Here is a 27117-nt window from a genome sequence, read left to right on the forward strand (position 1 = left end):
TCACTATAGGCTGAGGACCCTCCATCGTTTTTGATCCTCTTTGCTTCAGCTTTTCGTAAATGGATAGTGTTTGTGTTCCGACGTCGTTTTCGCGTTTACTAAAGCAATTAAATTACATATACATCTCACAACAATTCATATAATCAAATTCTTACATACACTTTATCCAATTCTGATTTTTTTTTTTTAACTATTTTTATTTGTGCTAATTCAATTTTTTTTTTTTTTTTAACAAACATGTGAAATTCAAAATCCGAGAAAGATGTATATATATTAGGTTTGTGTGGGTTTTGAATAAGGTGGTAAAGTTTCTTGGGACACAACAATTTAGCTAGACATGCATAGCTAATAAATTACACTATTAACTGATTTTTGATCCTGTAACTTGTTAATCTTGTAAAAGGTAAATCTACCTAAAATTACATTGCTAGATGCGCAGTAAAAGCAATCAGCAGTACGTAACTAGCAAAATGAGAGTAAGACTCAACCCCTCTCACAAGCCTTTTCGGCTTTGTAATTGTCTCCTACGTATGGGATTTTGGATTCTAACGGTTGTGGATCATAGTCATATCTTTTTAAGACTTCCAGAGCAAACTTGGATACAGAAACGGTTTATGAAAGAAGCAAAAATTACACCATACTTTATCCATTGATTGACAAGACTTATGAAACATATATTAAACCGACGGTGGAAAAAAAATAACAAAGATTTAAGAAATAGAGATTAAACTCTGGAAATAACAAACAGGAAAACCGATCGATGGAGTAATCATGGAAAGCAACATCATCATATGTTTTGGTTTCGAGATCAAGTTCCAATGCACCAGGAAAAAAAAAAAAAAAAGTTCCACCAGTGCTTTCAATACAGTTGTAGTGTTCACAAAATAATGATAATACTTTTCTAGTGTACTTGATTATTGGTGGACATTTTGTTTGATATAAACTACACGAAGTGCATGGTGCTTTTAGTTCAATACATGCGTTGATCTGCAATACATGAATTACATGATATGCTTCTGAACCCATATGCATGAATCTTATTTGAACCAAAACTATTACACGAATGACAAAATAATCCACTATATCAGTCTAATTATAAAAAAGATACTAGACATCATTTTCCAGCTTAATATGAAAATCTAACTTACATTTCAATTATAGTTGAAAAACATGATCGACGAGATATAAGATAAGTCTGAATATAAAAGTACACGACTTCGTACGTGTACCATAAATCTTCGCCAATCGCCACCTTGGCTGAAACCATAAATCTATTGAGCTTGTGTTATTTTAATTCTGGTGATGTGGTCTGGTTACCACAATTAGTTGTTTTGCTCTGTCATCGTTGTATTTGCCTCATACACATGTAAGAAAACAGGCCCAGCAAATCTCTCTAGCTAATTTGTGGAAATAAATATTTTCGTAAATGGTCATATATGAATGTTAGTTTCAACCCAATAGGTGAATAAGCAATTTTTAGTGTTAATTGTTTAATATGCTACTTTTCTTAAATTTGGTTAACATTTATTTTCTTTTTTACATTTTTTTTCATTTACACAATATGTACCACCTGTTAAAAAATAAATTAATTTCTATCAATGTATTTTGACACTTGTCAAAATTTGTTGATAAAATTTACATTTTTTGTAATATAAAAGGCATCCACACTTATTGTAATAAGATATAAACAACTTCAATATACACATAAAATCTCTCACTTTGAAATCAATATCTACAAAATTAATTTTAATGTTGGTTGCAAACAGAAGTAAAGATGAAGTTGATTCTACTTCTGACATCACTTCTCTTCTCAACCAGTTTCCGGCTAATACTAATGTTCTTGTTGTTGACACCAATTTCACCACTTTACTCAATATGAAGCGAATCATGAGACAACACGACTATCAAGGTAACTTTCTCTCTCTTCTCTCTCTCTAACATTATCGGTTTAGGCTCTAGAGAGTTTTTAGGGTTAGGGTTTATATAACTTTTTCTTTTGTGTGTTTAGTGACTATTGAGACGGATGCAGAGAAAGCTCTTGCGTTTTTGACAAGCTGCAAACATGACATTAATATTGTGATTTGGGATTATCATATGCCAGAAATTGATGGACTTCAAGCTCTCAAGAGCATTGCTTCAAAGATGGATCTACCTGTGATGAGTATGTTAATCGCAAACTAATTTTTACTTTAAAGAACAAAATGAAACCAAGATTTTTTTTTATTAAACTAAACTAACAATCTCTGTTTGATCTTTGTGTAGTTATGGCTGATGATAATCAAACTGAATCGGTGATAAAAGCAATAGTACACGGTGCTTGTGACTATGTTTTGAAACCGGTTAAAGAAGATAAAATAGAAAATCTATGGCAACACATCGTACGCAAGAAGGTGATGTCTAAACGCAATATAAGTCCACCGGTTAAATCAGATCTGGCTCAAACTGATGGATTAAAACAAGGTAAAGTTGATTCCAAGATCGTAGACCAAGAACAAAACATCGGTAAGAAAGAAAAGAGCGCGCCAACGAGACCATGGACCAGAGAAATTCAAGCAGTTCAATCTGATCTGGTTCAGATCAATGTTTTAGAACAACACAACGAGTATCCCATAACCATAAACCAAGATAATGGCGAGCAAAACATCGGTAAGAATATAGAGGGAGCAGCAAATGGGCCATGGATGGGAGAGATTCAATCGGTTCAAGTAGATGTGGTTCAGGTCAATGTTTTAGACCAACACAACAACTATTCCAAAACCATAAACCAAGATCATGGCAAGCTAAACATCGACAAGAAAGAAGAGAGCGGGGCAAAGAGACCATTGATAACGTGGAACAGAGAACTTCAACCAGTTCAATCAGATCTGCTTCAGATCAATGTTTTTAACAAACACAATTACTATCACAAAACCAGAAACCAAGATAGTGGCGAACGAAGCATCGATAAGAAAAAAGAGAGAGTGGAAACGAGACCATGGATGACATGGACCAAAGCAACTCAACCATTTCAGATCAACGATTTAGCCCAACAAAACTACTATTCCAAAAGAATAAACCAAGATAAAGGCGAACAAAGCATTGACAAGGCAGACAAGAAACCTTGTATGAGGGCTGAAGAGAAAGAATTAGTTCAGACCGATGATTCTAATAATGGTGACAGTGTAGAAATCATCGATAAGAGAGTATGGAGAAAGACACGGAAACAACGGATGACATGGACCAAAGATCTTCACAATAAATTTCTTGAAGCCATCGAAATAAATGGTGGTATTGAAAGTACGTAATCAAACTCTTTGTTATTCTCTAGTCTTTCAATATATATCTTGATTTTTTATGTTTTTGTTCTTCTTGTTCTAATCGTGTTTTGTTTGAATCAAAACGCAGAAGCTAATCCAAAGGTGCTTCTCGACTGTTTGCAAGGAATGAAGATCCAAGGACTCACTAGAAACAATGTGGCCAGCCATCTTCAGGTACAAAAAAAAGATTGTTTCTTTCATGACAAGGAATCATTGAACTAGGGTTTTTTCACATACCAATAATACAAATTCCACATCATCTGTGTTGTTTTTGTGTAGAAACATCGTATCTATCTTGAGGAAAAACAAATTCCTCAGACGCAAAATATTGGTTGGTCCACTGAGTATAGAGCAGCTCCATCTCTCCAAGGTCTGAACTATGTCCACACAGGCATATTACAATACGTTAGCAATGGTCCAGCCCTGAACCCGATCCAGCAGAATCAATATCTAAATGGAGCAGTGAACCCTATCCAGCATAACCAATATCAAAATGGAGCCGTAAACCATATCCATCAGAAGGAATATCAAAATGGAGTCGTGAACCCGATCCAGCAGAATCAAAATGGAGCCGTGAACTCAATCCAGCAGAATGATCAGTATCAAAACAGAGCCGTGAACCCGTTCCAGCATAATGATCAGTATCAAAGTAAAGTTGTGAACCTGATCCAGCAGAACCAATATCAAAATGGAGCGGTGAACCCCATCCAGCAGAAGCAATATCAAAATGGAGTCGTGAACCCCATCAAGCAGAATCAATACCAAAATGGAGCTGCGAACCTGAGCCAACAGAATCAATATCAAAATAGAGCTGTGAACCTGATCCAGCAGAATGATCAGTACCAAAATGGTTACTTGGCAATGAACAAAAACCCATTCATAACCAATCCTTCTCTGCCTCGTGTGTTCTATTTTGACAATCAACCCCGCCAACCTCAACAACAGCAGTCTTCTCCTCAGTTTAATTATTTGACGAGCAATGAAGAACTAGGAAAAGGCTCTGACATCTATGCACCGGATCCTCAACTCACTTATCAAAATTTACCATATATGTGATATGGCTTTCTCTTTTACTTAAGGGAGTCATTTTTTTTTTTGACATTCCTCACTTGGCTGTTTATTTTAGGAGATTCTTTGCTTTATTGAGAAACTCAAGGTTTTGAGAGAATAAAATATATGTGACTTTTAATTTCTTTTGTGGGTCACAAGATATTTTACTTTATATATCAAGCTCTTTACAAAAAAAAAAAAAAATTTAATGGATACTATTGCAAATCAGTAAATCAATACCATATACCAAATTACACATGTCTTCCTAATCTTTATTATCTATGGAGTAATTATGTTTTAAGGCCTATTTTCAACCCCACTTCTATATTTTCTTTTAAAACTCTATTGTAGAGTAAAATGCTATCTAAACCCACTTTATATTTCACTTTTAAATAGAGTAAAAATATAATATATGTAGAGTAACTCTATTTTTTCTAATACAAATTTTTAGAGTATCTAAAGCATAATACATTGGAGAATATTTTAGAGTCAAAGTACAAAAATGTTATCATGTTGATTAATGGGAAAAATGCCAAAATAATCCCGAACTTTCAAATTTGGGACAAAAAAATCCCGAACTTTCAAGATGTCATTTTAATCACGAAGTTTAGGTTGACTTATACATAAAATAGAAAACTTTATTTGACCATGTTGATTTAGACACCACGTTAACTCTCTCTTAATTCTCGAAGACGGGGCTAATTGCTCGTTAGTTGCTACCGTTTAGCCAAAACGACATAGCTTGATTATTTGTAAAACGACGTCGTTTAACTAACTGAAGAAAACAAAAACCCCCCAAATCGATTTCTAGGTTTACAATTCCCAAATCGATTTCACTCTTAGTTTGTGAAATCTTTCTCTGTTCCGATGAGCTCGACTTCTATCACATCAGGTGGCGTTGGTGAGCGTGGTGTACCTTCGAAGTGTGTTTGTGGCTTAGAGGTCGCGACTTTTACATCTAAAACGCAAGAAAACCCAGGACGACCTTTCTTTCGTTGTGCAAGCAAGCGGGATGTCAACTCATGGACAAGCAAAAAAGATGTAAGTATATGTCTTTAATCCTCTTGCATAGGTAATAAAATCAGTCGAAGCTAACTATGTGTCTTTTTTTTGGACATTAGAGTCATTTATCTAAGTGGGTTGAAGATGCCGTGTTTGAAGAAGTAGAAGATGCTTTACCAAGACTAGCCATTATTGCAGAGGAGATCAGCAAAACCAAAGCAGAGGTCAATGAGTTAAACGTTGTGATGAAAGAAGAAGCAAATTTCAGCAAGAAGGAACTCCAAAAGTGTAAATTGTGCTTGAAAGTCTGTTTTGTGTGGTTTTGTGTTATCACCATTGTGTTGGGTTATGTATTGTTTAGGGAAGGTGATGAGAAGAAAATGATGTTAGGTTATTGAAGAATGTAAACCTTATGTTTTTGTGTTGTAAACCTTTGTATGGATGCCTATTTTGAAACATGTCTTATGATATAAAGCATGGAATACGAAGACAAAAACAAACAACACACATGTTTTGGACGAAAACAAAACGAGCAACATTCCAAATCTGATCAACATTCCAAATACGAGCAACATTCAAACTGGTTCTAAGAGAAATGACCAATCCAAAAAACAAACAAACAAACTAGTTCTGTGAACTTCCTCCCTGTGAATAGTTAAACCATAGTTCCCAGCCTCCTCTTTGTGAACTTCCTCCCTATGATCCTCCTATATGAGAACTTCCTCTTTGTGGTCCTCCTAGATGGGATCGTCCTCTTTGTGCTCCTCCTAGATGGGATCGTCCTCTTTGTGCTCCTCCGAGATGAGATCGTCCTCTTTGAGATGCTTGGGAAGCTCCCTGAGATGGTTGAGAAGCTCTCGGAGGTGGTTGAGAAGCTCCTTGAGATGGTTGAGAAGCTCCCTGAGATGTTTCTCCTTGCAAAGGTTGTCCTTGTCCAAACAATATAACTCTGGGCTCCTGATTTCAATCAATATATCAGGTTTCATTCAATCAAAATAATTTGTAAGACTCAATGGATAATCTTACCTGAACTTTTCTTGGTCGACCCCTTCTTATTCTTGGTGGAGTTGCAACTCTCTGATTCGTACATGCTTGTTTGTTGTGTCCTTCTTGCTTGCAATTAGAACATGTCATGACTCGATTCACGCGTGATAACTTGGTAGCATATTCAAACTGTGATTTCCTCCTAGCATGATTATATGGCCGCCCAGGATTGCCCCTTCGCCATGGAGGTGGCAATACTCCTAGTCTATTCACTTTTGGCCACAACAGCTTGCCTTGAACAGGCGCAATACCATCAACATAAGTTAACTGCCACATTCTAGCTGTGTACCACTCAACAACATAGTCTTCCACCTTCTCTTTCTTTCCTATGATGACAGATGCTGCATGAACACATGGTATACCAGTCATCTGCCATTTCCTGCAGCCACAAGTCCGGTCACTCATATCAACACAGACTTTAACATCACCACATCGTATCTCATGTTTATTATGCCTTGCCATCCACCTTTCACAGAACTGCGATCCAACAATCATCTTCTCAATCTCAGCATGAGCTCTCTTTGTGAATCTAGTCTTCAACCTACCAACAATTACATACCTCTTCTCATTACGCACCATACACTGTCTCCTAATATCTTCTAACATGTCTAGCAAAGGTTTCCGTCGGGCTTGGCGGATGGTTCTATTGAAAGAATCGGAGAGGTTGTTTATGTTGTCATTGCAGCAGCTTCCAATCCTGAAAATGCTCTAGCCCCTGTTCTCGGGTTAGTTTTCAGTAGTGAATCATAAGCACTCGGATTGTAACTCCTCAATGCTTCCATATGACCACCAAATTCCCCTACTGTGTAACTCCAAGCAATTTTCCAGAAGAGTCGTTGCAGCTCCATGTCATGACTATTTCTCTTCCAATTGTCCATGATGTGCCTAGCACATTGCCTATGCTCAGCTTGTGGAATGACTTCGTGAATTGCTTTAACTAATCCCTGAAAATGTGAAAAATGTAAACAATTAGATGATTTGAGACAAGAACCGAAATAATGTTTGAAACAGACAAATGAACCTTTAACTAACTGAATGTTTGTCTGATATATACAATTCCCATGTTTGTATACTTTCATTATATGGTCTTACACTCTTACCTCACACAAAATATGTATGTTGTGATCGATCTGCTATTTGAGCCACAATTTGTAAAAATATTTTATATTTTCTGTGGTTTATGTGTCTTTCGGTTTAATTAAAAAGTTCAAGTTTATATTTAATGTTGTGGATTCTAATATTAATGATGATACCGTGATAGATCGGTTACGATTAAAGTTACTAGAATTCGGGTGTATTGAAAACCCTCCTCCTTTATCTCAATTATATATTTATGTTCTTCTATCACTAATGTTCATATGTATTATACGATGATTACTAAATTAAATATAATCACCTATATGTATATATGTGATTACTGGTCATTGGATGTGATCCTTGTGAATAGTTATGTGGGCATTTGTGTCAACTGGACACAATTATAAATACCACAATAACTTGCATTGAACATATATGAAAAAGAGAGAAGAGTGTGGGTTCCTTTTCCATCCAAGGAATCAGAAGAGAGAAAGGTCAAAGGGAGGAGAAAATCATTTGGAGACTTGAATTCATCATCAAGCTTAATCAAGCAATGGATCAAGGTTAGTGTTTCTTCTTCTCCAAGAAACTATTCATGGTTGAATTAAATTAAATATAGATGATCTTTGGGATATATAGATTTCATGAATATAGAAATACAAATTTATAATTGGTATTAGAGCAAACTAGATTTTTTTAATTCACCGTTAGTCAAACTTATTGTATTTGCTTGATCGAATGTTTACGTATTCATGTATTATGAGTCATTTGTGATGAATAAAATTGATAACATCTTCATGAAACGGTGTTTATCGTTATAAATTATTGGTTGTTTCTATTGTCGGTTAATGCATATATACTGTGTAAGACTATATGCAATGACAAACAAATTCAACACCCTCTTTTTCACTTTTAACACTCTACATCATTTTCTCTTTCTTCCATATCATAATTCAACATCCACTAAATTTTTTAACACTACAATAGTTTTGTTTAATAAAATTCAGCATATAATTGTTGTTACAAACTTACAATAATATATATATACAAAATAAAATATTTATTTATTTATACAAAACAAATTAAAATATATAATTATACTAGTTATTAATAAAATTATATAAAATCCGCACCGCAAATAGTTTTTCACCTATTAAACATTATTTTGTACCACTTAATTTGCGTTAACCGCACTTGTCGCACAAATATGGGTCCGAGTGGTGACAACGGATTTGGTTGTGCTGAGCAAGTAGTTTGATAACGCGGTAAGGTTCAACTGCGAGACAAATTTATTTGCGGGACAAGTGCGGTTCATACAAATAAGCGGTGCACAATAATGGTTGATTGGTGAAACCTAATTTGCGGTACATTTTATTAAAAACATATATATTGTATAATCCAATAAACTTTTAACAATTTTATTTTAATCTATTAAATAATTCACAATAAAATATTTAACTGGTAAAAAAACAAAAACAGATGTAAATTAAGTATTATAGATAAATATGTTAAAACATATATTAATAGTTAGTTTAATTGTAAATTATTATTATTTTGGTTTGTGTAAATCAATAAAATTATATCTTATATGGAATTTATATACTTTTTCTTCTTTTTTGATACAAAAACGGATTTATATACTTTATCTATTATAATAACATTTGAATGAATAAATTAATAAATGTTTTGTAGATGTGATTAAATTATACTTTTATTTCAATACAACTAGTAAGAAATTTTTGAATTCAAAGAATAGTTGAATAAACATTAAACCACATGACCACTTTGTATTATTAATATAAAATTCAAAATATAGAGAAACATATTTTTAATGGATGCATTGAAATTCTACAAAAGTGTGACTATAATTTATTAGCTATAGGTATACATAAATTAAATAATTAATCTATGAGAAAATAGTTGAAGAATTATTTTCTTTGCCTTTGTATATGTTTTTTCTTGAAAATATAGACTTAACCTATATATAGGAAATTTAGAAAAGAAGAAGCTTTCGACCACTGGTCATCGGAAAACCGCTAGATAATTCATTGTTCCTTCATTGAATAGTGGTCTAGTGTATAGTTTCATCTAAAAAATCGCAAATCTTTTTTTTTTCAAGAAATGCAAATTATTTTTGTTTTTATTGATTGGTGGACAAAAAGCGTTCTTGAACTTTTGCTTTTTAAGTCTGTTTTTTTTTGTCTCCAATCAAGGCATATATTTGTCCCGCATATACCGCAGTTCAACCATATCGCACTATCAAACCGTTTGTTCCGCACAACCAAATCTGTCTTTACCATTCATACCCTTAATGATGTGGATTCTATTATTAAAGACGACACCGTGATGAATCGGTTTCGATTAAAAATACTAGAATTCAGGTGTATTGATAACTCTCCGCCCTTACCTCAATTATATATTTATGTTCTTCCGTCACTAATGTTCACGTGTATTATATGGTGGTTACTAAATTAAATATAACTAACTATATGTATATATGTGACTACTAGTTGCTCTGGATGTGACCCTTGTGAATAGTTTTGTGGGTTCATTTGTGTCAATTGGACATAATTATAAATACTATAATAACTTTCGCTATACATATATGAAAAAGAGAGAAGAGTATGGATTCCTTTTTCATCAGAGGAATCAGAAGAGAGAAAAGTTATAGGTGGAAAAAATCATTTGGAGAGTTGAATCAATCATCAAACCTAATCAAGCAATGAATCAACTATTCATGGTTGAATTAAGTTAAATCTAGATGATCTTTACGATATATAAATTTCATAAATATAGAAATCTGAATTTATACAATTTACCATAGTTGGGAAGAACAAAAGAGTGGCAACTCCGGAGGCTTCTTCATTTATTTTTGTTTAAGTTTTTTCTTGCTTTAAGAATGAACCTAAATATTTTTCTTAATTTAATTATGAGCTGGTTTTTTTGAGTTAAACAAACTTAGATATCTCAAAGTTATTATTATAATGAGCTTGTCTCGTGATGTACATACCTTTAATAGTAACTAACAATAATACCTTATCGTATTTGATATATTATGTTTCCGCTAATTTTTGATAGCATAGGAAATTATAATGGACTCATGATCCGTATAAAAAAAAATTGTCGATGGCTTCAAAATTTTGAGTGTCAATAGAAAACTTTTTTCAAAAAAGGAAAAAAACTTCATAACTACTTGAAAATCATATATTAATAACAAAAAGTATATATATAGACTAATATACATATATATAGCATAATGCAATAAACTACAAATATGCACTCTTTTAATGATAACTTTTTACTTCTACATGTTTCTACCAAAACGCAAATCTTACGTTTTTTCAAATGTAAATTTATGTTAAAAAATAAAAATATTGTTATATACAAAGGCTCCGGAGAAAATAGCTTCTATAACCAATTTCTTTTTTTTTAAGTCATATATAGTTACTACAACAACAAAATAAAATAGAAAATACTTAGGAGAATTTAAGCATGGGCAAACTATTGAGAGAGTAGACGACCATAATTTTATGTTTTAACGTATAATTCAACATTTTGCATTTTTTTTTTTTGGTAAAACAGATGTATATGTTAGCTAGAAAACGTTATTCCGCTATTAGATGGGCTAACGTCATTATGCCATTATATAAATTACTAATCAAACCCATATATATACATTCACAAATTGTTAAGGTTGTGAATCTATGGAAAAAAAAAAACAGAGTCATCACCTTGAAATGTTTGGTGCTAGAAGAGAAAATATTGAAAGAATTTTTTTTTTTCTTTGAGAAGTTGTAGTGTACAATCACAAGTCATAGGGTAATTAAAGTATTAACGAAGTGAGGAGTTCATAAATAAATTAAGAAGAAAAACCTCTTAGAAGAAACAATAAAAATAAATAAAAACGAAGAGATTCAAAATTTGAAGATGAAAAAACAAGGGAAACAAGATCAACAAGTACTATTCTAAGTATGTGGTCTTCTTCTTTTGAGAGTAGTTTTCAACAAGTTGATCGTTACTTATGTGTATGGATTAAAACATGTGGTTATGTGAGATTCAAAATCTTTGACGATTCTATTCTACGATGGAGGTAACAAATACCAGGATTTAGCTTGTCACGGCGCATCAATGTAGAAGTTAAATATTTCTTATAGCTTTACTACATTATCACTAATTAAAATAATTGAAAGTGCAAAAAAAAAGTGTAAAGGAGAGTTAAAAAAGAAGAAGGATCCCATACTTGTTCTCCTTTGGTAGGCTAATTATTGTCCACAAATTTCGTTAACACTAGCTCCAAGTCTTTCAATCACTAATCATTTCCATCTAGTATATAGTTTTTAATTGAAAAAGCGTATGCATTAGTTTGCTTAGTAATCAAAATTTAGTGTGTGACAAATATAATCTTGGTTAAAAGTGGTATGCATTATTCCGACCTCCACTAAATGATATATCNAAATACCAGGATTTAGCTTGTCACGGCGCATCAATGTAGAAGTTAAATATTTCTTATAGCTTTACTACATTATCACTAATTAAAATAATTGAAAGTGCAAAAAAAAAAAAAAGTGTAAAGGAGAGTTAAAAAAGAAGAAGGATCCCATACTTATTCTCCTTTGGTAGGCTAATTATTGTCCACAAATTTCGTTAACACTAGCTCCAAGTCTTTCAATCACTAATCATTTCCATCTATTATATAGTTTTTAATTGAAAAAGCGTATGCATTAGTTTGCTTAGTAATCAAAATTTAGTGTGTGACAAATATAATCTTGGCTAAAAGTGATATGCATTATTCCGACCTCCACTAAATGATATATATGCATTTAAATATAACTTTTCACAAAGATGTATCCATATACTAAAATGATTTACTCAGAATTTCGCAATAATACTATATATCGAAAATCGAACTATAAGTCCTTATTATGTTCCATTGTTCCACTATTTTCAAATAGTTCAACTGTTAACTTGACAAGTAGCGATTTATGATTCTTTTTAGTCAAAGCTAGCTTTAGTATTTTTTTTCAAGTGAACAGAGACTTACTTTCAATTGTTTTTTGCAAGATGTAACTCTAAGTTGGATTGGAACTTCCTAATTATTTCCAAGGATTATATAATCTGCCATAGGATAGGACAGAAGCCCTTCGAGATAAATTTTATAATATTTTTTACGAAATATAAATAAAGTAGCATAAAAAACTAGAAACATGGGACTTATTGTTAAGGTTGTGGAGATTTAGGAGAAGAAAGCGACAAAGTTCAAATCCAGACGTATAAGTTATACATATACACGTACGTTCCTCTCCTTTTGAAAGGTACACAAAAATAAACAAACGCCGACCAAGAAAAAAAGAACATATAAACAAACAACAGAACCATTTAGATGCTTCGGAAATAACAAAATATGAAACATAGATCTTCCAAATATTACCTAGAGAATAATAGTTTAGTAAACATATCGAAAAAGCCACAAAGATCTTATGATCTGAACTGATAGTTACATTACATCTCATAAATCCAATAAAAACTAGGACAATTTGATTCGATCGATGTTAAGAAAGCCAAAGACAACATATTACGGATGTATCGATCATGTTCTTTTAACATAAAAGATTACTTCTTATTTCAAGCTGAAATTACAATACATGTTGTAACGATCATGTTCTTTTACAAGACTTGATTGCCTATGAAATCACAACATATCCCTATTTCTAGAGAAAGATTTTGTTGTGAGAAAAATTATCTTCTTTTCCTAATAGCTTTCTTACCAAAAAAAACTTTTTCTCTATATTATTATTTGATTTTTTTGGTATGAATTCTTGTTCTTTAAGTATACACAATTTCATAAATTAAAAATAGAACTTTAATTTTGATTTTTTTTTTTTTTTTTTTTTTTTTTTTTNGAGATCTTATAGATATGATTTTCACATATGTACTATGCACAATCTATTGTCATTTTATTATTTTCTTGTAAGTTTCGCATAGGAGATCATTATAAGCTTAGAATACTCAGAACTCAGGAGAATAGAAGGATATAGCATTTTTTTCTTCTTCCAATGAAGTACCAAAACATTACACTTTTAAAATCGAAACTACCACTCAAACATCTTAAATTTGATCATATTGATAACGTTCTAAACTGAATTATCAAGCAAGAAAACATATACACATGGAAACCTTTATCAAAAAAAAAAAACATATACAATGGAAAGAACAAAGAAAGACGAATGCTAAAGCACAAAGACTGCTTTACAACAGCACATATTGTCGGCAAAGCATTAAACTGTGAAGAAGATAAAATAAAATCTTCCCCTTGGCAAAAAATAACAAACAGAAAAACAAAAGTAAATAAACTAAAACATTGAATAATGGAGATAAAATAAAACGCAGCTTATCAAGAATCAACACAAGACAAACATGATAAAACAAAGTTTTTCCAATTTAAAGTGAGACAAAAAGTAGTGTTTTAAAATTCAATGTTGGAAAAGTGAAGAGTCCCTACACAAGCATCTTGTGGTTGGAGAGGTATGGCCAAATGTCACAATAAGCACTCAAGGATTCATGAAATTGGATAAGCTCTCAAGACTCACTTGGAAAAAAAATATGAAGAGAAACGCACTTTCTTGAACAAAAGTTATTAGTCTCCCATTATTAAATTCTCAGTCCCCACTCACTAATCAGTGAGCATCTCATGCTGTATATAAGACCACATTGAATTCCCCAAAACTTTAAGCAAAAGAACCTGACAAGCTAAGCAAAACATAAAGAAGAGACTTTGGTCCAAAGCTCATCAAAGAGTAAAATATGTCTGCAAATGAGTTACCTTCTTCTTCAGCTCAAGCCTTCCAAGAGCAATCCCTTGGAGGTTTTGTCTCTAGAAAGCTGCTTCTCCACAACCCATTTGACCACAACACTGAACGAGCCTTTGCGGTTGCACCATCTACTCTCAATTCCCATGAGAACAATCTCAGTGGGAATGTCCTGATGCTTCTATCAGTCCTCATCTGCGGCATCATCTGTTGCCTCGGGTTACATTACATCATTCGTTGTGCATTCAGACGTACTTCAAGTTTTATGATCTCCGATCCGATCTCTGGTTTTTCAACATCACGAGATTCATCAGACAAAGGGATCAAGAAGAAAGCTCTTAGGATGTTCCCAGTTGTGAGTTACTCACCTGAGATGAACTTGCCAGGGCTTGGTGAAGAGTGTGTTATTTGTTTGTCAGATTTTGTTTCCGGTGAACAGATTAGGATGCTCCCTAAGTGCCACCATGGGTTCCATGTTCGTTGCATTGACAAGTGGCTTCAACATCATTTCACTTGTCCCAAATGCAGACACTGTCTGGTTGAGACATGCCAAAAGATCTTAGGTGACTTCAGTCAAGCTGATCAAGTGGTAGCAGTACCAACAGAGAGCGTTATCGTCAGGATTTCTCCTCTAGAACCTGAAGGAAGAGTAAGCACTTTAAGAGAAAGCAGCTAGATGCCAAGAGAGGCAGAAACCATCAAAAGTTCAGAATTTGTGCTTTTTTAGTTAGGTAGGAGATTTTTAGATCTGATCACAAATCATGTCTTTAGCCACTTGAGAAAAAAAAGAAATCACTCAGGATAACTCAATTCTTTTATGTCTTTCGTTTTTGCCTGTAACACAAAGTGTATACAGAGAGAATATATCTCACGAGTTCATCAAAGTTCTTTTTGCAAAGATATGTTTTACAGTGGAATGTGAATTATGCTTTCTTATCCAAAAACATTAAGAATCATCTATAACCAAAGACTAATAAGTGCTAGTCATATATTCTCAAGTGTCACAATCATTACACAGAACAAAATGGTTTCTGGTAGCCAAGGATTGTGTGAAGTAGTGTTTTATCTAAGAGATGCATATACCATATACGACGTAGACCTGGTCGCGTGTATGCTTGATAGTGATAAATATACAAAGTTGGTGAAACACAATGCATCTATCCACTTGACTCGACCCACTTAAAACACTACCTATATGCCTAAAAACCAATCCACACATGGGTCATCCAGATAGATTAAACCAGAGGATTCTTCACCGTAGTGATAAAGAAAAAACCATCATTACCAGAGGAAAGTGATATGGACCCAACCCACAATAACTAAAACCAACCAAAAGCTAAATTCAGAACTAAAAGCTAGGAATACAGTTTTGTAAGATTGCCAGTCAAGTGATAAACCCATTCTATGGGATATAGCCTTGACACCAAACATACCTATGCCACAATATACTATCGAAGATTTAGAGTTGATCTGTAGATACCATCCCAGTTGAGAGAATCCATACCCACAGGTCACAAAAAAAAAATCTAAGTGGGGATAAACATCCAGTTATTGTCATCACATGCGTCTCCTACTCTACTCTTTATGGTTGATGCCCCAAAATTCACTCTACTCTGACATTTATCAAATTGGTACTCAAGTTTGTCTCAATTTGTGGTGAATCTTCTGTTTAGATTTAGTATACTCACTCTATTACTTTTCTCCACAACAGGTGCTTATTGTGGGTATGCACACTACCTAGTGGAAGATATTGTTATATGATAAATGAACCCAGATAAGGCTACTATTATCTCTGTGATAAATAAAATGGTACAAATATAAGAGAACACGTGGAGTGATCAACTTAATATACTCCTTGATATCATAGTCATTTTCATAGATTCTCAAGATATCAAAGTTCGAATCCACAACCCATTCTAAAAAAAAAACTACGAATAACTGATTTAGTTAAAGGACCGCATGAACTACGAGATTTAGTAGATCCTGTAATTTAAAAGGGAGCAACATGTCATAAACAAGGTTATCAAACAAAAAAGACATGTCATATACAAGGTTATCGAAACAAAAGACATGACATATAAAATGATGGTTTACATAAGGCTTAAGATCCTAGGCAAATCTGATTGGATGAGACACAAATAATGTGTTAAAAAGTTCAATTTAATAGTGAGTGAGGCCGTGCACAAAAAGGAAGGGTTATTGGTTAATAACATAAGACTGTGGTTAACAGGTAGCATATCTCCATTAAGCATCTGCGGGATATCCGATCATATCCAGTAATATACCATTGAGAGTGTAAAAACTGCTATAAAGTAATTCTTAACTCTTAAGTACAACTTTATTCGTGAGAAATTGCGGATCTAGCTTAAGTAATGCCCTTAATAAAACTGCTAAAGCTAATAGTCTAAATTCTTCAACTCTCTCAACAATTTTGAGGCTTTCTGGAAATTTGCCATAAAACTACAACTGGAACAACCGTAGGACATCAATACAATTTACCAAATAATCATAGTAAAAGTACTAAAGATGTTCAAACTTCTGCTGCCAGTTAAATTCCTATTTGCAATTATTATAATGTTCTTTTGCTGGGTGAGAACTATCTACTCTATTATTAACAAGAGTTAAAAAGTAAGACAGTGTAAAAACAAAAGCACTAGAGGACAATGATAGCTTTGGAAGATAATGTTTAGAAATACTATCTTAGTGCTTTAAGAAAATCCGGGCCACTTGTTGGAGTAAGACCTCAATCAATATGATAAGATTCATGTCTACAGTTTTTCTAGTATAATACATAGTAGCTATAATTCAGAGCTGTGCTAATAATAAAATTAGAGAACATAGCGTTATAAAGCAAAAGAACTGTACACAGTCAGCTTTGCCTATTCATTCTCAAAATGAGATTCCCTACATTGTCAAAACCGAACAGGAAAAAAAAAGAGATATTTAGCAGGAAGGATGAATAAATAGAAATTTACTTAAAAGCAAGATGAACACTGAGAAAAAACATTGGAGAATGAATGATTAGAGAATAGGTTCCACCATAGAAAGTCAATAATGATACATATATGATTAAAAGAAAGGACTGAAGCTCTTTGTTTCAGTATTTCAACTTTCTAGGCAAAGTGTAATGTTCCTAAAACTTTTCTCAGGATTAAAACCAATTGGGTCCAAACCATTTCTACATCATGATAGCATCCAACAAAACTCTTACTTGAGTATTCTCACCTAGTCGCGTTATTTCACCTCAACAGAACCATTTATACGGAGACATGTAGCTACTTGGGAATATATAAAAAGGATGAATAACAAACCTAAACACATATTATAATGAATGTAGACAGAAATCCATCTTATCAAGAATCAACACAAAGACAAAATATTAAACAGAGTTTTTAACATAAAGTGACACCAAAAGAACTAATTTCCTAATCAATTTCCCTATACAAGCATCTTGTGGTAGGAGGTGGTCTGGGCCAACGGCACAATCAGCACTCAAAGTTTAATGGAATTGGATAAGCTCTTTATGGGTCCCAAATACTCCCAACTCTCATTTGAAAAGAAGAAGAAAACTCACTTTTTAGAACAAAAATTATTAGTTTTCAATTATATAATTCTCCTGTCCCCACTAAGTAATCAGTAACATTCTCTAGCTATATATAAAGACCACTTTGAATTCCCCAAAACTTTAAGAAGCAATAACCAAACAAAGCAAAGCAAAGCAGAGAGAGGAAATTTTGATTTAAAGCTTTTGTCAAAGAATAAAAAAAAATGTCTGCAAATGAGTTACCTGCTTCAGCTCAATCCTTCCAAGAACAATTACTTGGCGGTTATGTCTCTAGAAAGCTTCTTCTGCACAACCCATTTGACCACAACTCTCAACGAGACTTGGCAGTTGCACCATCTCCTCTCATAACCGATGAGAACAATCTCAAAGGAAATGTTCTGATGCTTCTCTCAGTCCTCATCTGTGGCATCATATGTTGCCTAGGGTTACATTACATCATTCGTTGTGCATTCAGACGTTCTTCAAGTTTCATGATCTCCGAGCCTATATCTAGTCTGTCAACACCACGAGGCTCATCAAACAAAGGAATCAAGAAGAAAGCTCTTAAAATGTTTCCAGTTGTGAGTTACGCACCTGAGATGAATCTGCCGGGGGTTGGCGAAGATTGTGTCATTTGTTTGTCTGATTTTGTTTCTGGTGAACAGCTCAGGCTGCTCCCCAAGTGCAACCACGGGTTCCATATTCGTTGCATAGACAAGTGGCTTCAACATCATTTGACTTGTCCCAAATGCAGACACTGTCTGGATGATACATGCCAAAAGATGTTAGGTTACTTCAGCCAAGCTGATTCAGTTGCGACAGCACTCACAGAGAGTGTAATTGTCAGGATTGCTCCTCTAGAACCTGAAAGTAGAGTAAACCCTTTTAGAGAAAGCAGCTAGATTGTAGGAAAGGTAGAAAACATCATCAATTTAGAATTTGTCAGCAGTTTAGATAGGAGATATTATACTCTTGAGCAAAATTCATGTCTTTAGCCATAGAAGGGTTTCCCAAAATAGAAACATAGGATACTTCTAATTTTCTAATGTCCTTTTTTGCCTGTAGCACAAAGTGTATACAGAGAGAATATATGATGTATCTCACTTTCCAATAGCATCTCACGAATTCAACAAAGTTCTTTTGGCAAAGTTATCTTTTACGATGGAATGTGACTTATGCATTCTTATCCAAAAACATTAAGAATTATCTACAACCAAAGCTTGATAAGTGCTAGTCATATTCTTATGAGTTATAATCAATCACTACAGAGAACCAAAAAAGTCACTAGACAGAACCAATGGTTTCAGACCAGACCAGACCTCAACAGGTAATGAATGCCAAGGTTTATGCACAGAAGCAGTGTCTAGTCTATAGAAGATGCATTTACAGACCAGACTTCATCACGTGTACGCTTAATACTGAAAAATGCACAAAGTTTGTGAACAAAAAATGAATGTATCTACTTGACACAACCCATATAACTCAAAATCGATCAACACACACGAGTCACCGGGATAGCAAATAACATGTCATATGATCCTTCCCGACAATGAGAACGAAATCTACTCTGCCGTAGGAATACGGACCCAACCAACCTAAGTTTCTGGGTAAAAGTCGGACCTGAAAGCTACTTTGGGGGGATGTATAGTTTTGTAAGATATCAAGTTCAGTTACAGTAAACTTTATCTTCCAAGTTGCTCAACCACCAGTCATGTACCCATCTTATGGGATCTAACTTCGACACCAGACATATCTATGCCATGATACACTGACAAAAAGGTAGAGTTGATCTGTAGTTACCATCCTGGTGGAGAGAATCCATCCCCATAAGTCACACACCAAAATCTAAAAAGAGGGTGTGAAGTAAGATAAGTGAGAAATCCTTCACCATTATTAAACCAAACACGGTTAAACTTCCAAATGATTCTCATCACAAGCCTCTCCATCTGAAGGTTGATACATTTTGATGCCTCAAAATTCACTCACACTTTATCTTATCATATTGGTACTAAAGTTTGTATCGTATCATAGTGATGTTCTGTCTAATGTAACGTACTTTCACTATAATTCTTTTTTTCCACAACAAGCGCACATCTTGGGTATTGTACAGTAGCAGTGCTATCTCGTAGTGTGAAACAGAAGAAAAACTACAAAGTTGGCCTAATTGGATTCTATCTCTAAGAGAAGAAAAAATAATTGTGCAAATAAAATAAAAATGAACACATAAAGTGCTCAACATGATATAGGGATATTTATATATACCAGTTGATATATTAGTCATTTTCGTAGATTTCACCAAATACCAAACTCGGAATCCTGATCACTGAGTGATTCAAAACCAGCGAAACAAGTTGGTATCAAGAATCTATTGTTAAAAAAATACCAATATTGATTGAGGTAAGGACCACATGTTCTAACTACGAGATTTTGGAGATCCCACAGTTAAAAAAAAGGGGAGCAACATGTCACAAACAAGGTTATCAAAACAAAAGACATGTTATAAACAAATAATGATTCAGATAGGGCTTAAGATCCTAGGCATTTCTGATTGGATAAGATGTAAGTGTTGAAAAGTTCAATTAATAAGCACAGCCCCACTGTAAAAAAGGGAGCTTAATAAAAATTGCGGATGTCCACAAAAAATAAGAGTTATTGGTTAATAACAGAAGACTGTGGTTTACAGGTAACATATGTCCATTACACGCATCTGAGGAATATCAGATGGTATCAGATAATATCTGGTAAATATGCTATTGAAGATTGTGAAAACTACAACAAAGTATTTTTTTAAGTACAACTTTCTCGGTGATAAATCGCAGATTTAGCATAAGTAATGGCCTTACTGCAACAACCAATGGTCTAAACTACTCTCTCAACAATCTATAATTCTGCTTTCAATAAACTACTCTAGAACAACCGTAGGACATCAATAGATGTTATTAAACCAAAAGATGTTCAATTTCCGCTACCATTTAAGTGCCACTGCAATTCTTTTTCATGTTCTTTTGGTGGGGGAGAACTATATGCTCTACTATTAACAGCGTTAAAAGTAACAACAGTGATTAAAGACCGAAGCACTAGAGGACAAATGAGATGCGTTGGAAGATAATGTTTATAAAGACTATCTTAGTGCTTTAAGAAAATCCCGGGCCACTTGTTGGACTAAAGACCTCGATCAGTAAGATAGATTCATGTCTAACCTTTTTGTGATATAACAAATATCGTAGCTATAATTCAGAACAGTGCTAATAAAAATAATGGAGAAAGTTTCGTCGACATACCGTTAAAAAGCAAAAGAGTTGTACACAATAGGCTGTGCCTATTCATCCTTGCACAATGAACAAAAATAGATATTTACTCAACAGATATTTAGTAGGAACGATGAATAAATAGATACTTAACAGATATTTAGTAGGAACTATGAATACTTAAGTTCACTGAAAGACGAACACTGAAAATTGGCGTTGAAGAGTAAATGAATAAAGAAAGTCATAGAGCGAAAATCAATAATGGATACATAGATAACTAAAAGAAAAGACTAAAGCTCTGTTGAGTATTTCAAGTTTCAGTTTTTGACAAGCAGCAAAACTCTTACTTGAGCATTCCCAAAAATATTCGAGTTCTCATCTTTTTTCATGTTCTTTTACCTCAAGAGAGCCATTTATATGCAGACATTTAGATACTTGGGAATTACTAAACAGAATTTGCATGTTTTCCCCAAACTTAAGATCATATAATAATGAAAGTAAATTAAAATCTAGCTTATCAAGAATCAACACAAGACAAAAATGATATAAAAGAAAAAAAAATCCTAATTTAAAGTGAGACATAAATAAATGATTTCCAAATTCAACGTTGGAAAAGTGATAGTACCTACCTACACAAGCATCTGGGGGTTGTAGGAAGTATGAGCCAATGGCACAATCAGCACTCAATGATTTTTGAATTTAAATAAGCTAATTCTGGGTCCAAAGTCTCATTGGACAAAAAAAAGAAAAGAAGAAGAAACCCCATTTTTTTAAAACAAAAATTATTAGTGTCCAATTATAAAATTCTCTGCCCCCACTCAATAATCAATAAGCATCTCAAGCTATATATAAGACCACTTTGAATTCCTCAAACCTTTAAGAAACAATAACCAAACAAAGTCAAGCAAAGCATAGAGAATAGACTTTGATCTTAAGCTCTTTCCTAGAGTAAAAAAATGTCTGCAACTGAGTTACCTTCTTCAGCTCAAGCCTTCCAAGAACAACTCCTCGGCAGTTTTGTCTCTAGAAAGCTTCTTCTGCACAACCCATTCGACCACAACACTCAACAAGCCTTTGCGATTGCACCATCTCCACTCATAACACATGAGAACAACCTCAGTGGGCATGTCTTGATGCTTCTCTCAGTCCTCGTTTGTGGCATCATCTGCTGCCTCGGGCTGCATTACATCATTCACTGTGCATCCAGACGTTCTTCACGTTACATGATCTCTGAGCCTATATCCAGTCTTTCAGCAACACGACGTTCATCAAACAAAGGAATCAAGAAGAAAGCTCTTAAAATGTTCCCAGTTGTGAGCTACTCACCCGAGATGAACCTGCCGGGGGTTGGAGAAGAGTGTGTCATTTGTTTGTCGGATTTTGTTTCTGGTGAACAGCTCAGGCTGCTCCCCAAGTGCAACCACGGGTTCCATGTTCGTTGCATAGACAAGTGGCTTCAACATCATTTAACATGTCCGAATTGCAGACACTGTCTGGTTGAGACATGCCAAAAGATATTAGGTGACTTCAGCCAAGCTGATTCAGTTGCGGCAGCACCCATAGAGAGTGTCATAGAGAGTGTAATTGTCAGGATTGTTCCTCTCGAACCTGAAGGAAGAGTAAACACTTTTAGAGAAATCAACTAGATGCCAAGAACGCCAGGAACCATCATAAATTCAGAATTTGTGCTTTTTAGTTAGATAGGAGATTTTTACATCTGATCACAAATCATGTCTTAAGCCATAGAGGGTTCCAAAGGATACTTCTAATTTTTTTATGTCTTTCTTTTTTTTGCATGTAGCAAAGTGTATATAGAGAGAATATGTCTCACGAGTTCACCAAACTGTTCTTTGCAAAGTTATTTTTACAGTGGAATGTGAATTTGCAATCTTATCCAAAAAACATCAAGATTCATCTATAAGACTAGAACCAAAGATTGATAAGTGCTAGTCATATATTCTTATGTGTCATATCAGTACAATGAACCAAAAAAGTCACTAGACAGAATAAATGGTTTCCCGATCACGAATGCCAAGTGTAGTCTACGAGATGCAACTACGCTCCAGACCTTATCCCATGTATTCTTGATAGTGACAAATGCACGAAGTTCATGAACAAAAAATACATCTATCCACTTGACACGACCCAATTAATCTATCTATATGCCTCAAAACCGATCCACACACATGAGTAGTCATCAAAATAGCAAATACCATGATCAAGACAAACAAAAAAACAGATAAAAATATATAAGCAGGAACGATGAACAAGTAGAAATTTACTAAACAGAAAAAGAATTCTTTATTACGAAAGATGAACAAATAAATATTTACTTTACACTTTACAGATATTTAGTAAATGAATAGTTACTAGGAACGATGAACAAATAGATATTTACTTAACATATGTTAAGTTAACAGTTAACACATATCTATTAGATATTTAGTAGGAACGATGAACAAATATATATCTAATCAAAAGTGCACTAAAAGATGAACACTGAGAAATGGCATTGAGGAGTAAATGATTAAAGAATAGGTTCCACCAAAGAAAGTCAATAATGGTAGATAAATGATTAAGAGACAGGACTAAGCTCTGTGCTTCAGTATTTCCAGTTTCTAGCAAAACAGAACTTTTTAATTATAATGTTCCTGAAACTTTTCCCATGGCCCTTAAAACCCATCGGATCCAAACCAACCTCACATAATGAATGCATCAAGTTGTGATATTTCACCTTAAGTCGCGTGATTTGACCTTGGTATGTTTCTTTCTGTTCTGTTCAATTTCCACACCTTCATTCATGTTACCCCTGCAGTTTTGTAGTCCTGAAAAACAAAAAAATTCAATCAAAAAGTGATTTGAGTATCAAATTAAGATATTCCAAGCAAACGAATCAATTTAGCACACAACAAAAGTAAAGTTGATTTGCTTTAAAGAAGGTACCAGTTATATGTAACCTAATGGCACAGACAAAATAAAAAAGGAATCCATTTCCGAATAAGACCGGTGAGAAAAGATAGAAAAGAGGCATCTCCTACTATGTAACATCAACTTTTTATCCAAAAGATACACAATCTTCCCCAATCTAATGTTTCACTAAACCAGCTATTAGGAAAGTAGCAAGAAAAAAAAAAACTGTTCTGTAAAAGCAACTTTCGGAGAATCTTGCTTTGGTTTGGAGCTACAAGAAAAACATTTGATACTAGATTCATGCAGATTGCCCTCGCAATTTGCAACCAATGAAATTCGATATCTCATAAAGCAAACAAAAAAGAATCATTTTTTATTTGTTCAATCGTGGGACCAATTGCTTTACCTCTGATTTTAAAACAAAGTTATGTAAAAGAAAAAGAGAGAAAAACTGTTTAGTAAAAAAAAAAAGCAGGAGGTGGATACTAATGCTATGAAAGTGATCTTTCTTGATGAAAGTAGCCTTTAACAAGATTGATTGGGAGAGGCTTTGTCCTTTTGGCTACTCTTATAGACAACTTGAGTTACTACAGATGGGGTGGATTCCTGTTCCCCTAACATAAGTAGAATTCACTAAATGGAAATATTTCTTCCGTACATCTTCAAAACCGCACAAACTCAACAAAGCTTTTAAGATCCACCACTGTTAAAAAATAACAAAAAAAGGAAAAGAAAAGAAAAACGGTAAATCAAACTTTGCTTAGTTTCCTATATGAAACACTACATCAGGGTGATGCCGGAAACCGAGCCAAATTCTTTGTAGATAAAATACAGCTATCACTGGGACAGAACTATCTAAGGAAGACTTGAGCTGAATAACTAAAAAGGAACAAGAAGTTCAAAAGAAGCCTCATAAAACAAGGTCTTCTTCAAAACCACAATTGTGAAATAACAACTGAATCTAATGTTTGTGGCATAGTTTGATAAACTCTTCAAACAGAAGAATAAACATATATATTAAGAAGCCTCAATACCAAGACAGATTGAGATCTCAGTAAAACGAACCAGGAGATATTATCTGAATGCTGCTAAGATGGGGAAAGTTCTTGGCTGCTCCAGTTAAAAAGCTCATGGGTCCCTGGAAGCAATTCTTGGAGATTTGATTTGCTAAGGCCACAGCCACATGGCACTACTATTGCAGCAACTGGTATGATGGACCCATTTTCTATAGCAAAGCATATTACACTATAAATTATTTAATAAAATTAGACACTAAAGGTAAAGGTCCTTAATGTGAGCTTGATCTTTATAGTTATTCATCCAACCATAATTTAAAGAAAAAAATAAATGAAATAAGAAACAATTCCTCATTAAAATATCTTAAAAATTGAAACTTTACCTTTCCTCTATATAAACAACCTCCAAACATTTCTCTATATAAACAAGCTCCAACGGAAACCCAGAAAGCCACCCATCATCTATCTTAAAACTAAGTTACCATGTCAACTACCATTTCCATTCCCACCATGAAACCAACTGAGATCTTTCAAGAAATTCTTGGAAGTTCTTATTCAAGAAAACTACTATTTCATTCCCGTGATCAGTCACCAACTCCGGCACCATCCCCATATGTAGGTGATAACAACTTTGATGCAAATGTTGTTATGGTCCTATCAGTCCTCTTATGTGCACTCGTTTGCTCACTTGGACTCAATTCTATAATAAGATGTGCCTTGAGGTGCTCCAATTTAGTACCATCCGAAGCTGGTGACAACCACCCAGTTCGCTTGACCAACACAGGAGTCAAACGAAAAGCCTTGAAGAGTTTCCAGACAGTAAGTTACTCTACTGAACTGAATCTGCCTGGTCTAGATACCGAGTGTGCAATATGTCTCTCAGAGTTTGTTTCCGAAGAGCGTGTGAAGCTGCTGCCAACATGCCACCATGGATTCCATGTCCGGTGTATAGACAAGTGGCTTAGTTCACACTCGTCCTGTCCCACCTGCAGGCACTGCCTCATCCAGACATGCGAGAAGATAGCCGATTGCAGTCAAACAAGCTCGCTTAACTCCACTCTACCACCACAAGACAGCATCATTGTGCAAATAGCACCACTACAACCGGAAAGATGGCTACGCTGTTTTAGGTGAACTAGTCACCTAGATATTGTAGCAATTATGTTTCAAACCCGATTAAACCATTATGTAAGTAGAACTAGTTGAGATCACAAGCGATCTACACTTAAAAAACAAGTTTAGCATTTCCAGTGTAAAGTTGTAAATATTACGAAATTGTTACTTTCTTCATATCTTGAACTCCTAAATGTTTATATTTCAAAGTTACAAGCCAATGAAAAACTGTTAGATAACGGTTAAAATTTCTTAGATCTGCAATGTGAATTTTTCCTTCTCATCACTTAAAACGCCTTAAAGCAATAGTCTAGTGGAGGTGGCCAATACACTTAGTCAACTAATAGAAATGTCTTTACCATTAAGAAGTTTCAAGGTTTATATAAAAGTCATGTTCTGCCACTAGCTTATTTTTACTGATTATCAAAAGGATTACTGCCCCTTTTTTATAAAGCTTATAATATTATCATGTACCCTTCCAGAAGTAGAAGAGTCTTCAGATATAAGTTGTAGTATATGATGATAATCAGGCCATATAGAACTGTGACAACGCGAAGCCCCAAAGAAAAAAAAAGTCAAGGCCCACAAATGAGAGAAACATGCACTAATCCAATCCACCGAAAGGAAAAACAAGTGGTAGATTTAAGAAAAAGAGAGGTCACAAGTACTATATAACAAACGGCATAAAGCGTATGGGGGGGTCCGAGCACAAATCCACCCTATGGTCAAATCAAATAATACTAAAAGGGGTGGTTCGATGTTATACTGATCACATGATGAAAATGATAAAAGAAAATGAGTGACCAATATAATTCAACAACCAGCATATGTGGTTTGTCAAGTACCAAGATCAGTTTCACTAAAACCAAATTCATGAAAAATGGATTATAAAGAGCTGAAGACATGTAACATTACTCCAGAGATCTACTCATTACTAGAGAAACTCACTAAACAACAAAGTGGAAGAAGAACTAAACGCTGCCTCGGACAAAATAAACCTGAAAGGTCCAC

The 27117-nt window shown here is 34.1% G+C and overlaps 6 protein-coding genes across 6 annotated transcripts; all 6 read left to right on the top strand.

The window, feature by feature from the left end:
• Nucleotides 1750-4352, top strand: LOC104779235. The gene is made up of 5 exons (XM_019240758.1): nucleotides 1750-1909; nucleotides 2009-2161; nucleotides 2263-3276; nucleotides 3385-3476; nucleotides 3576-4352. Exons 1-5 carry the CDS (start codon nucleotides 1750-1752, stop codon nucleotides 4350-4352), a joined length of 2196 nt encoding a protein of 731 aa, XP_019096303.1.
• On the top strand, nucleotides 5214-5746 carry LOC104779237 (uncharacterized protein At1g43920, Chloroplastic-like). The gene is made up of 2 exons (XM_010503605.1): nucleotides 5214-5387; nucleotides 5468-5746. Exons 1-2 carry the CDS (start codon nucleotides 5214-5216, stop codon nucleotides 5744-5746), a joined length of 453 nt encoding a protein of 150 aa, XP_010501907.1.
• LOC104777838 (RING-H2 finger protein ATL75-like) lies at nucleotides 13375-15211 on the top strand. The gene has a single exon (XM_010502166.2). The coding sequence runs from the start codon at nucleotides 14271-14273 to the stop codon at nucleotides 14949-14951; it is 681 nt and encodes a 226-aa protein (XP_010500468.1). The 5' UTR covers nucleotides 13375-14270; the 3' UTR covers nucleotides 14952-15211.
• LOC104777837 (E3 ubiquitin-protein ligase ATL76-like) lies at nucleotides 18044-18976 on the top strand. The gene has a single exon (XM_010502165.1). The coding sequence runs from the start codon at nucleotides 18044-18046 to the stop codon at nucleotides 18719-18721; it is 678 nt and encodes a 225-aa protein (XP_010500467.1). The 3' UTR covers nucleotides 18722-18976.
• Nucleotides 21193-23016, top strand: LOC104777836 (E3 ubiquitin-protein ligase ATL76-like). Its single transcript, XM_010502163.2, has one exon. It carries the CDS (start codon nucleotides 22024-22026, stop codon nucleotides 22711-22713), a length of 690 nt encoding a protein of 229 aa, XP_010500465.1. The 5' UTR covers nucleotides 21193-22023; the 3' UTR covers nucleotides 22714-23016.
• Nucleotides 25392-26283, top strand: LOC104777835 (RING-H2 finger protein ATL78-like). Its single transcript, XM_010502162.2, has one exon. The coding sequence runs from the start codon at nucleotides 25477-25479 to the stop codon at nucleotides 26125-26127; it is 651 nt and encodes a 216-aa protein (XP_010500464.1). The 5' UTR covers nucleotides 25392-25476; the 3' UTR covers nucleotides 26128-26283.

This window comes from Camelina sativa, chromosome 3 (assembly GCF_000633955.1).
Source record: "Camelina sativa cultivar DH55 chromosome 3, Cs, whole genome shotgun sequence".
Lineage (NCBI taxonomy): Eukaryota > Viridiplantae > Streptophyta > Magnoliopsida > Brassicales > Brassicaceae > Camelina > Camelina sativa.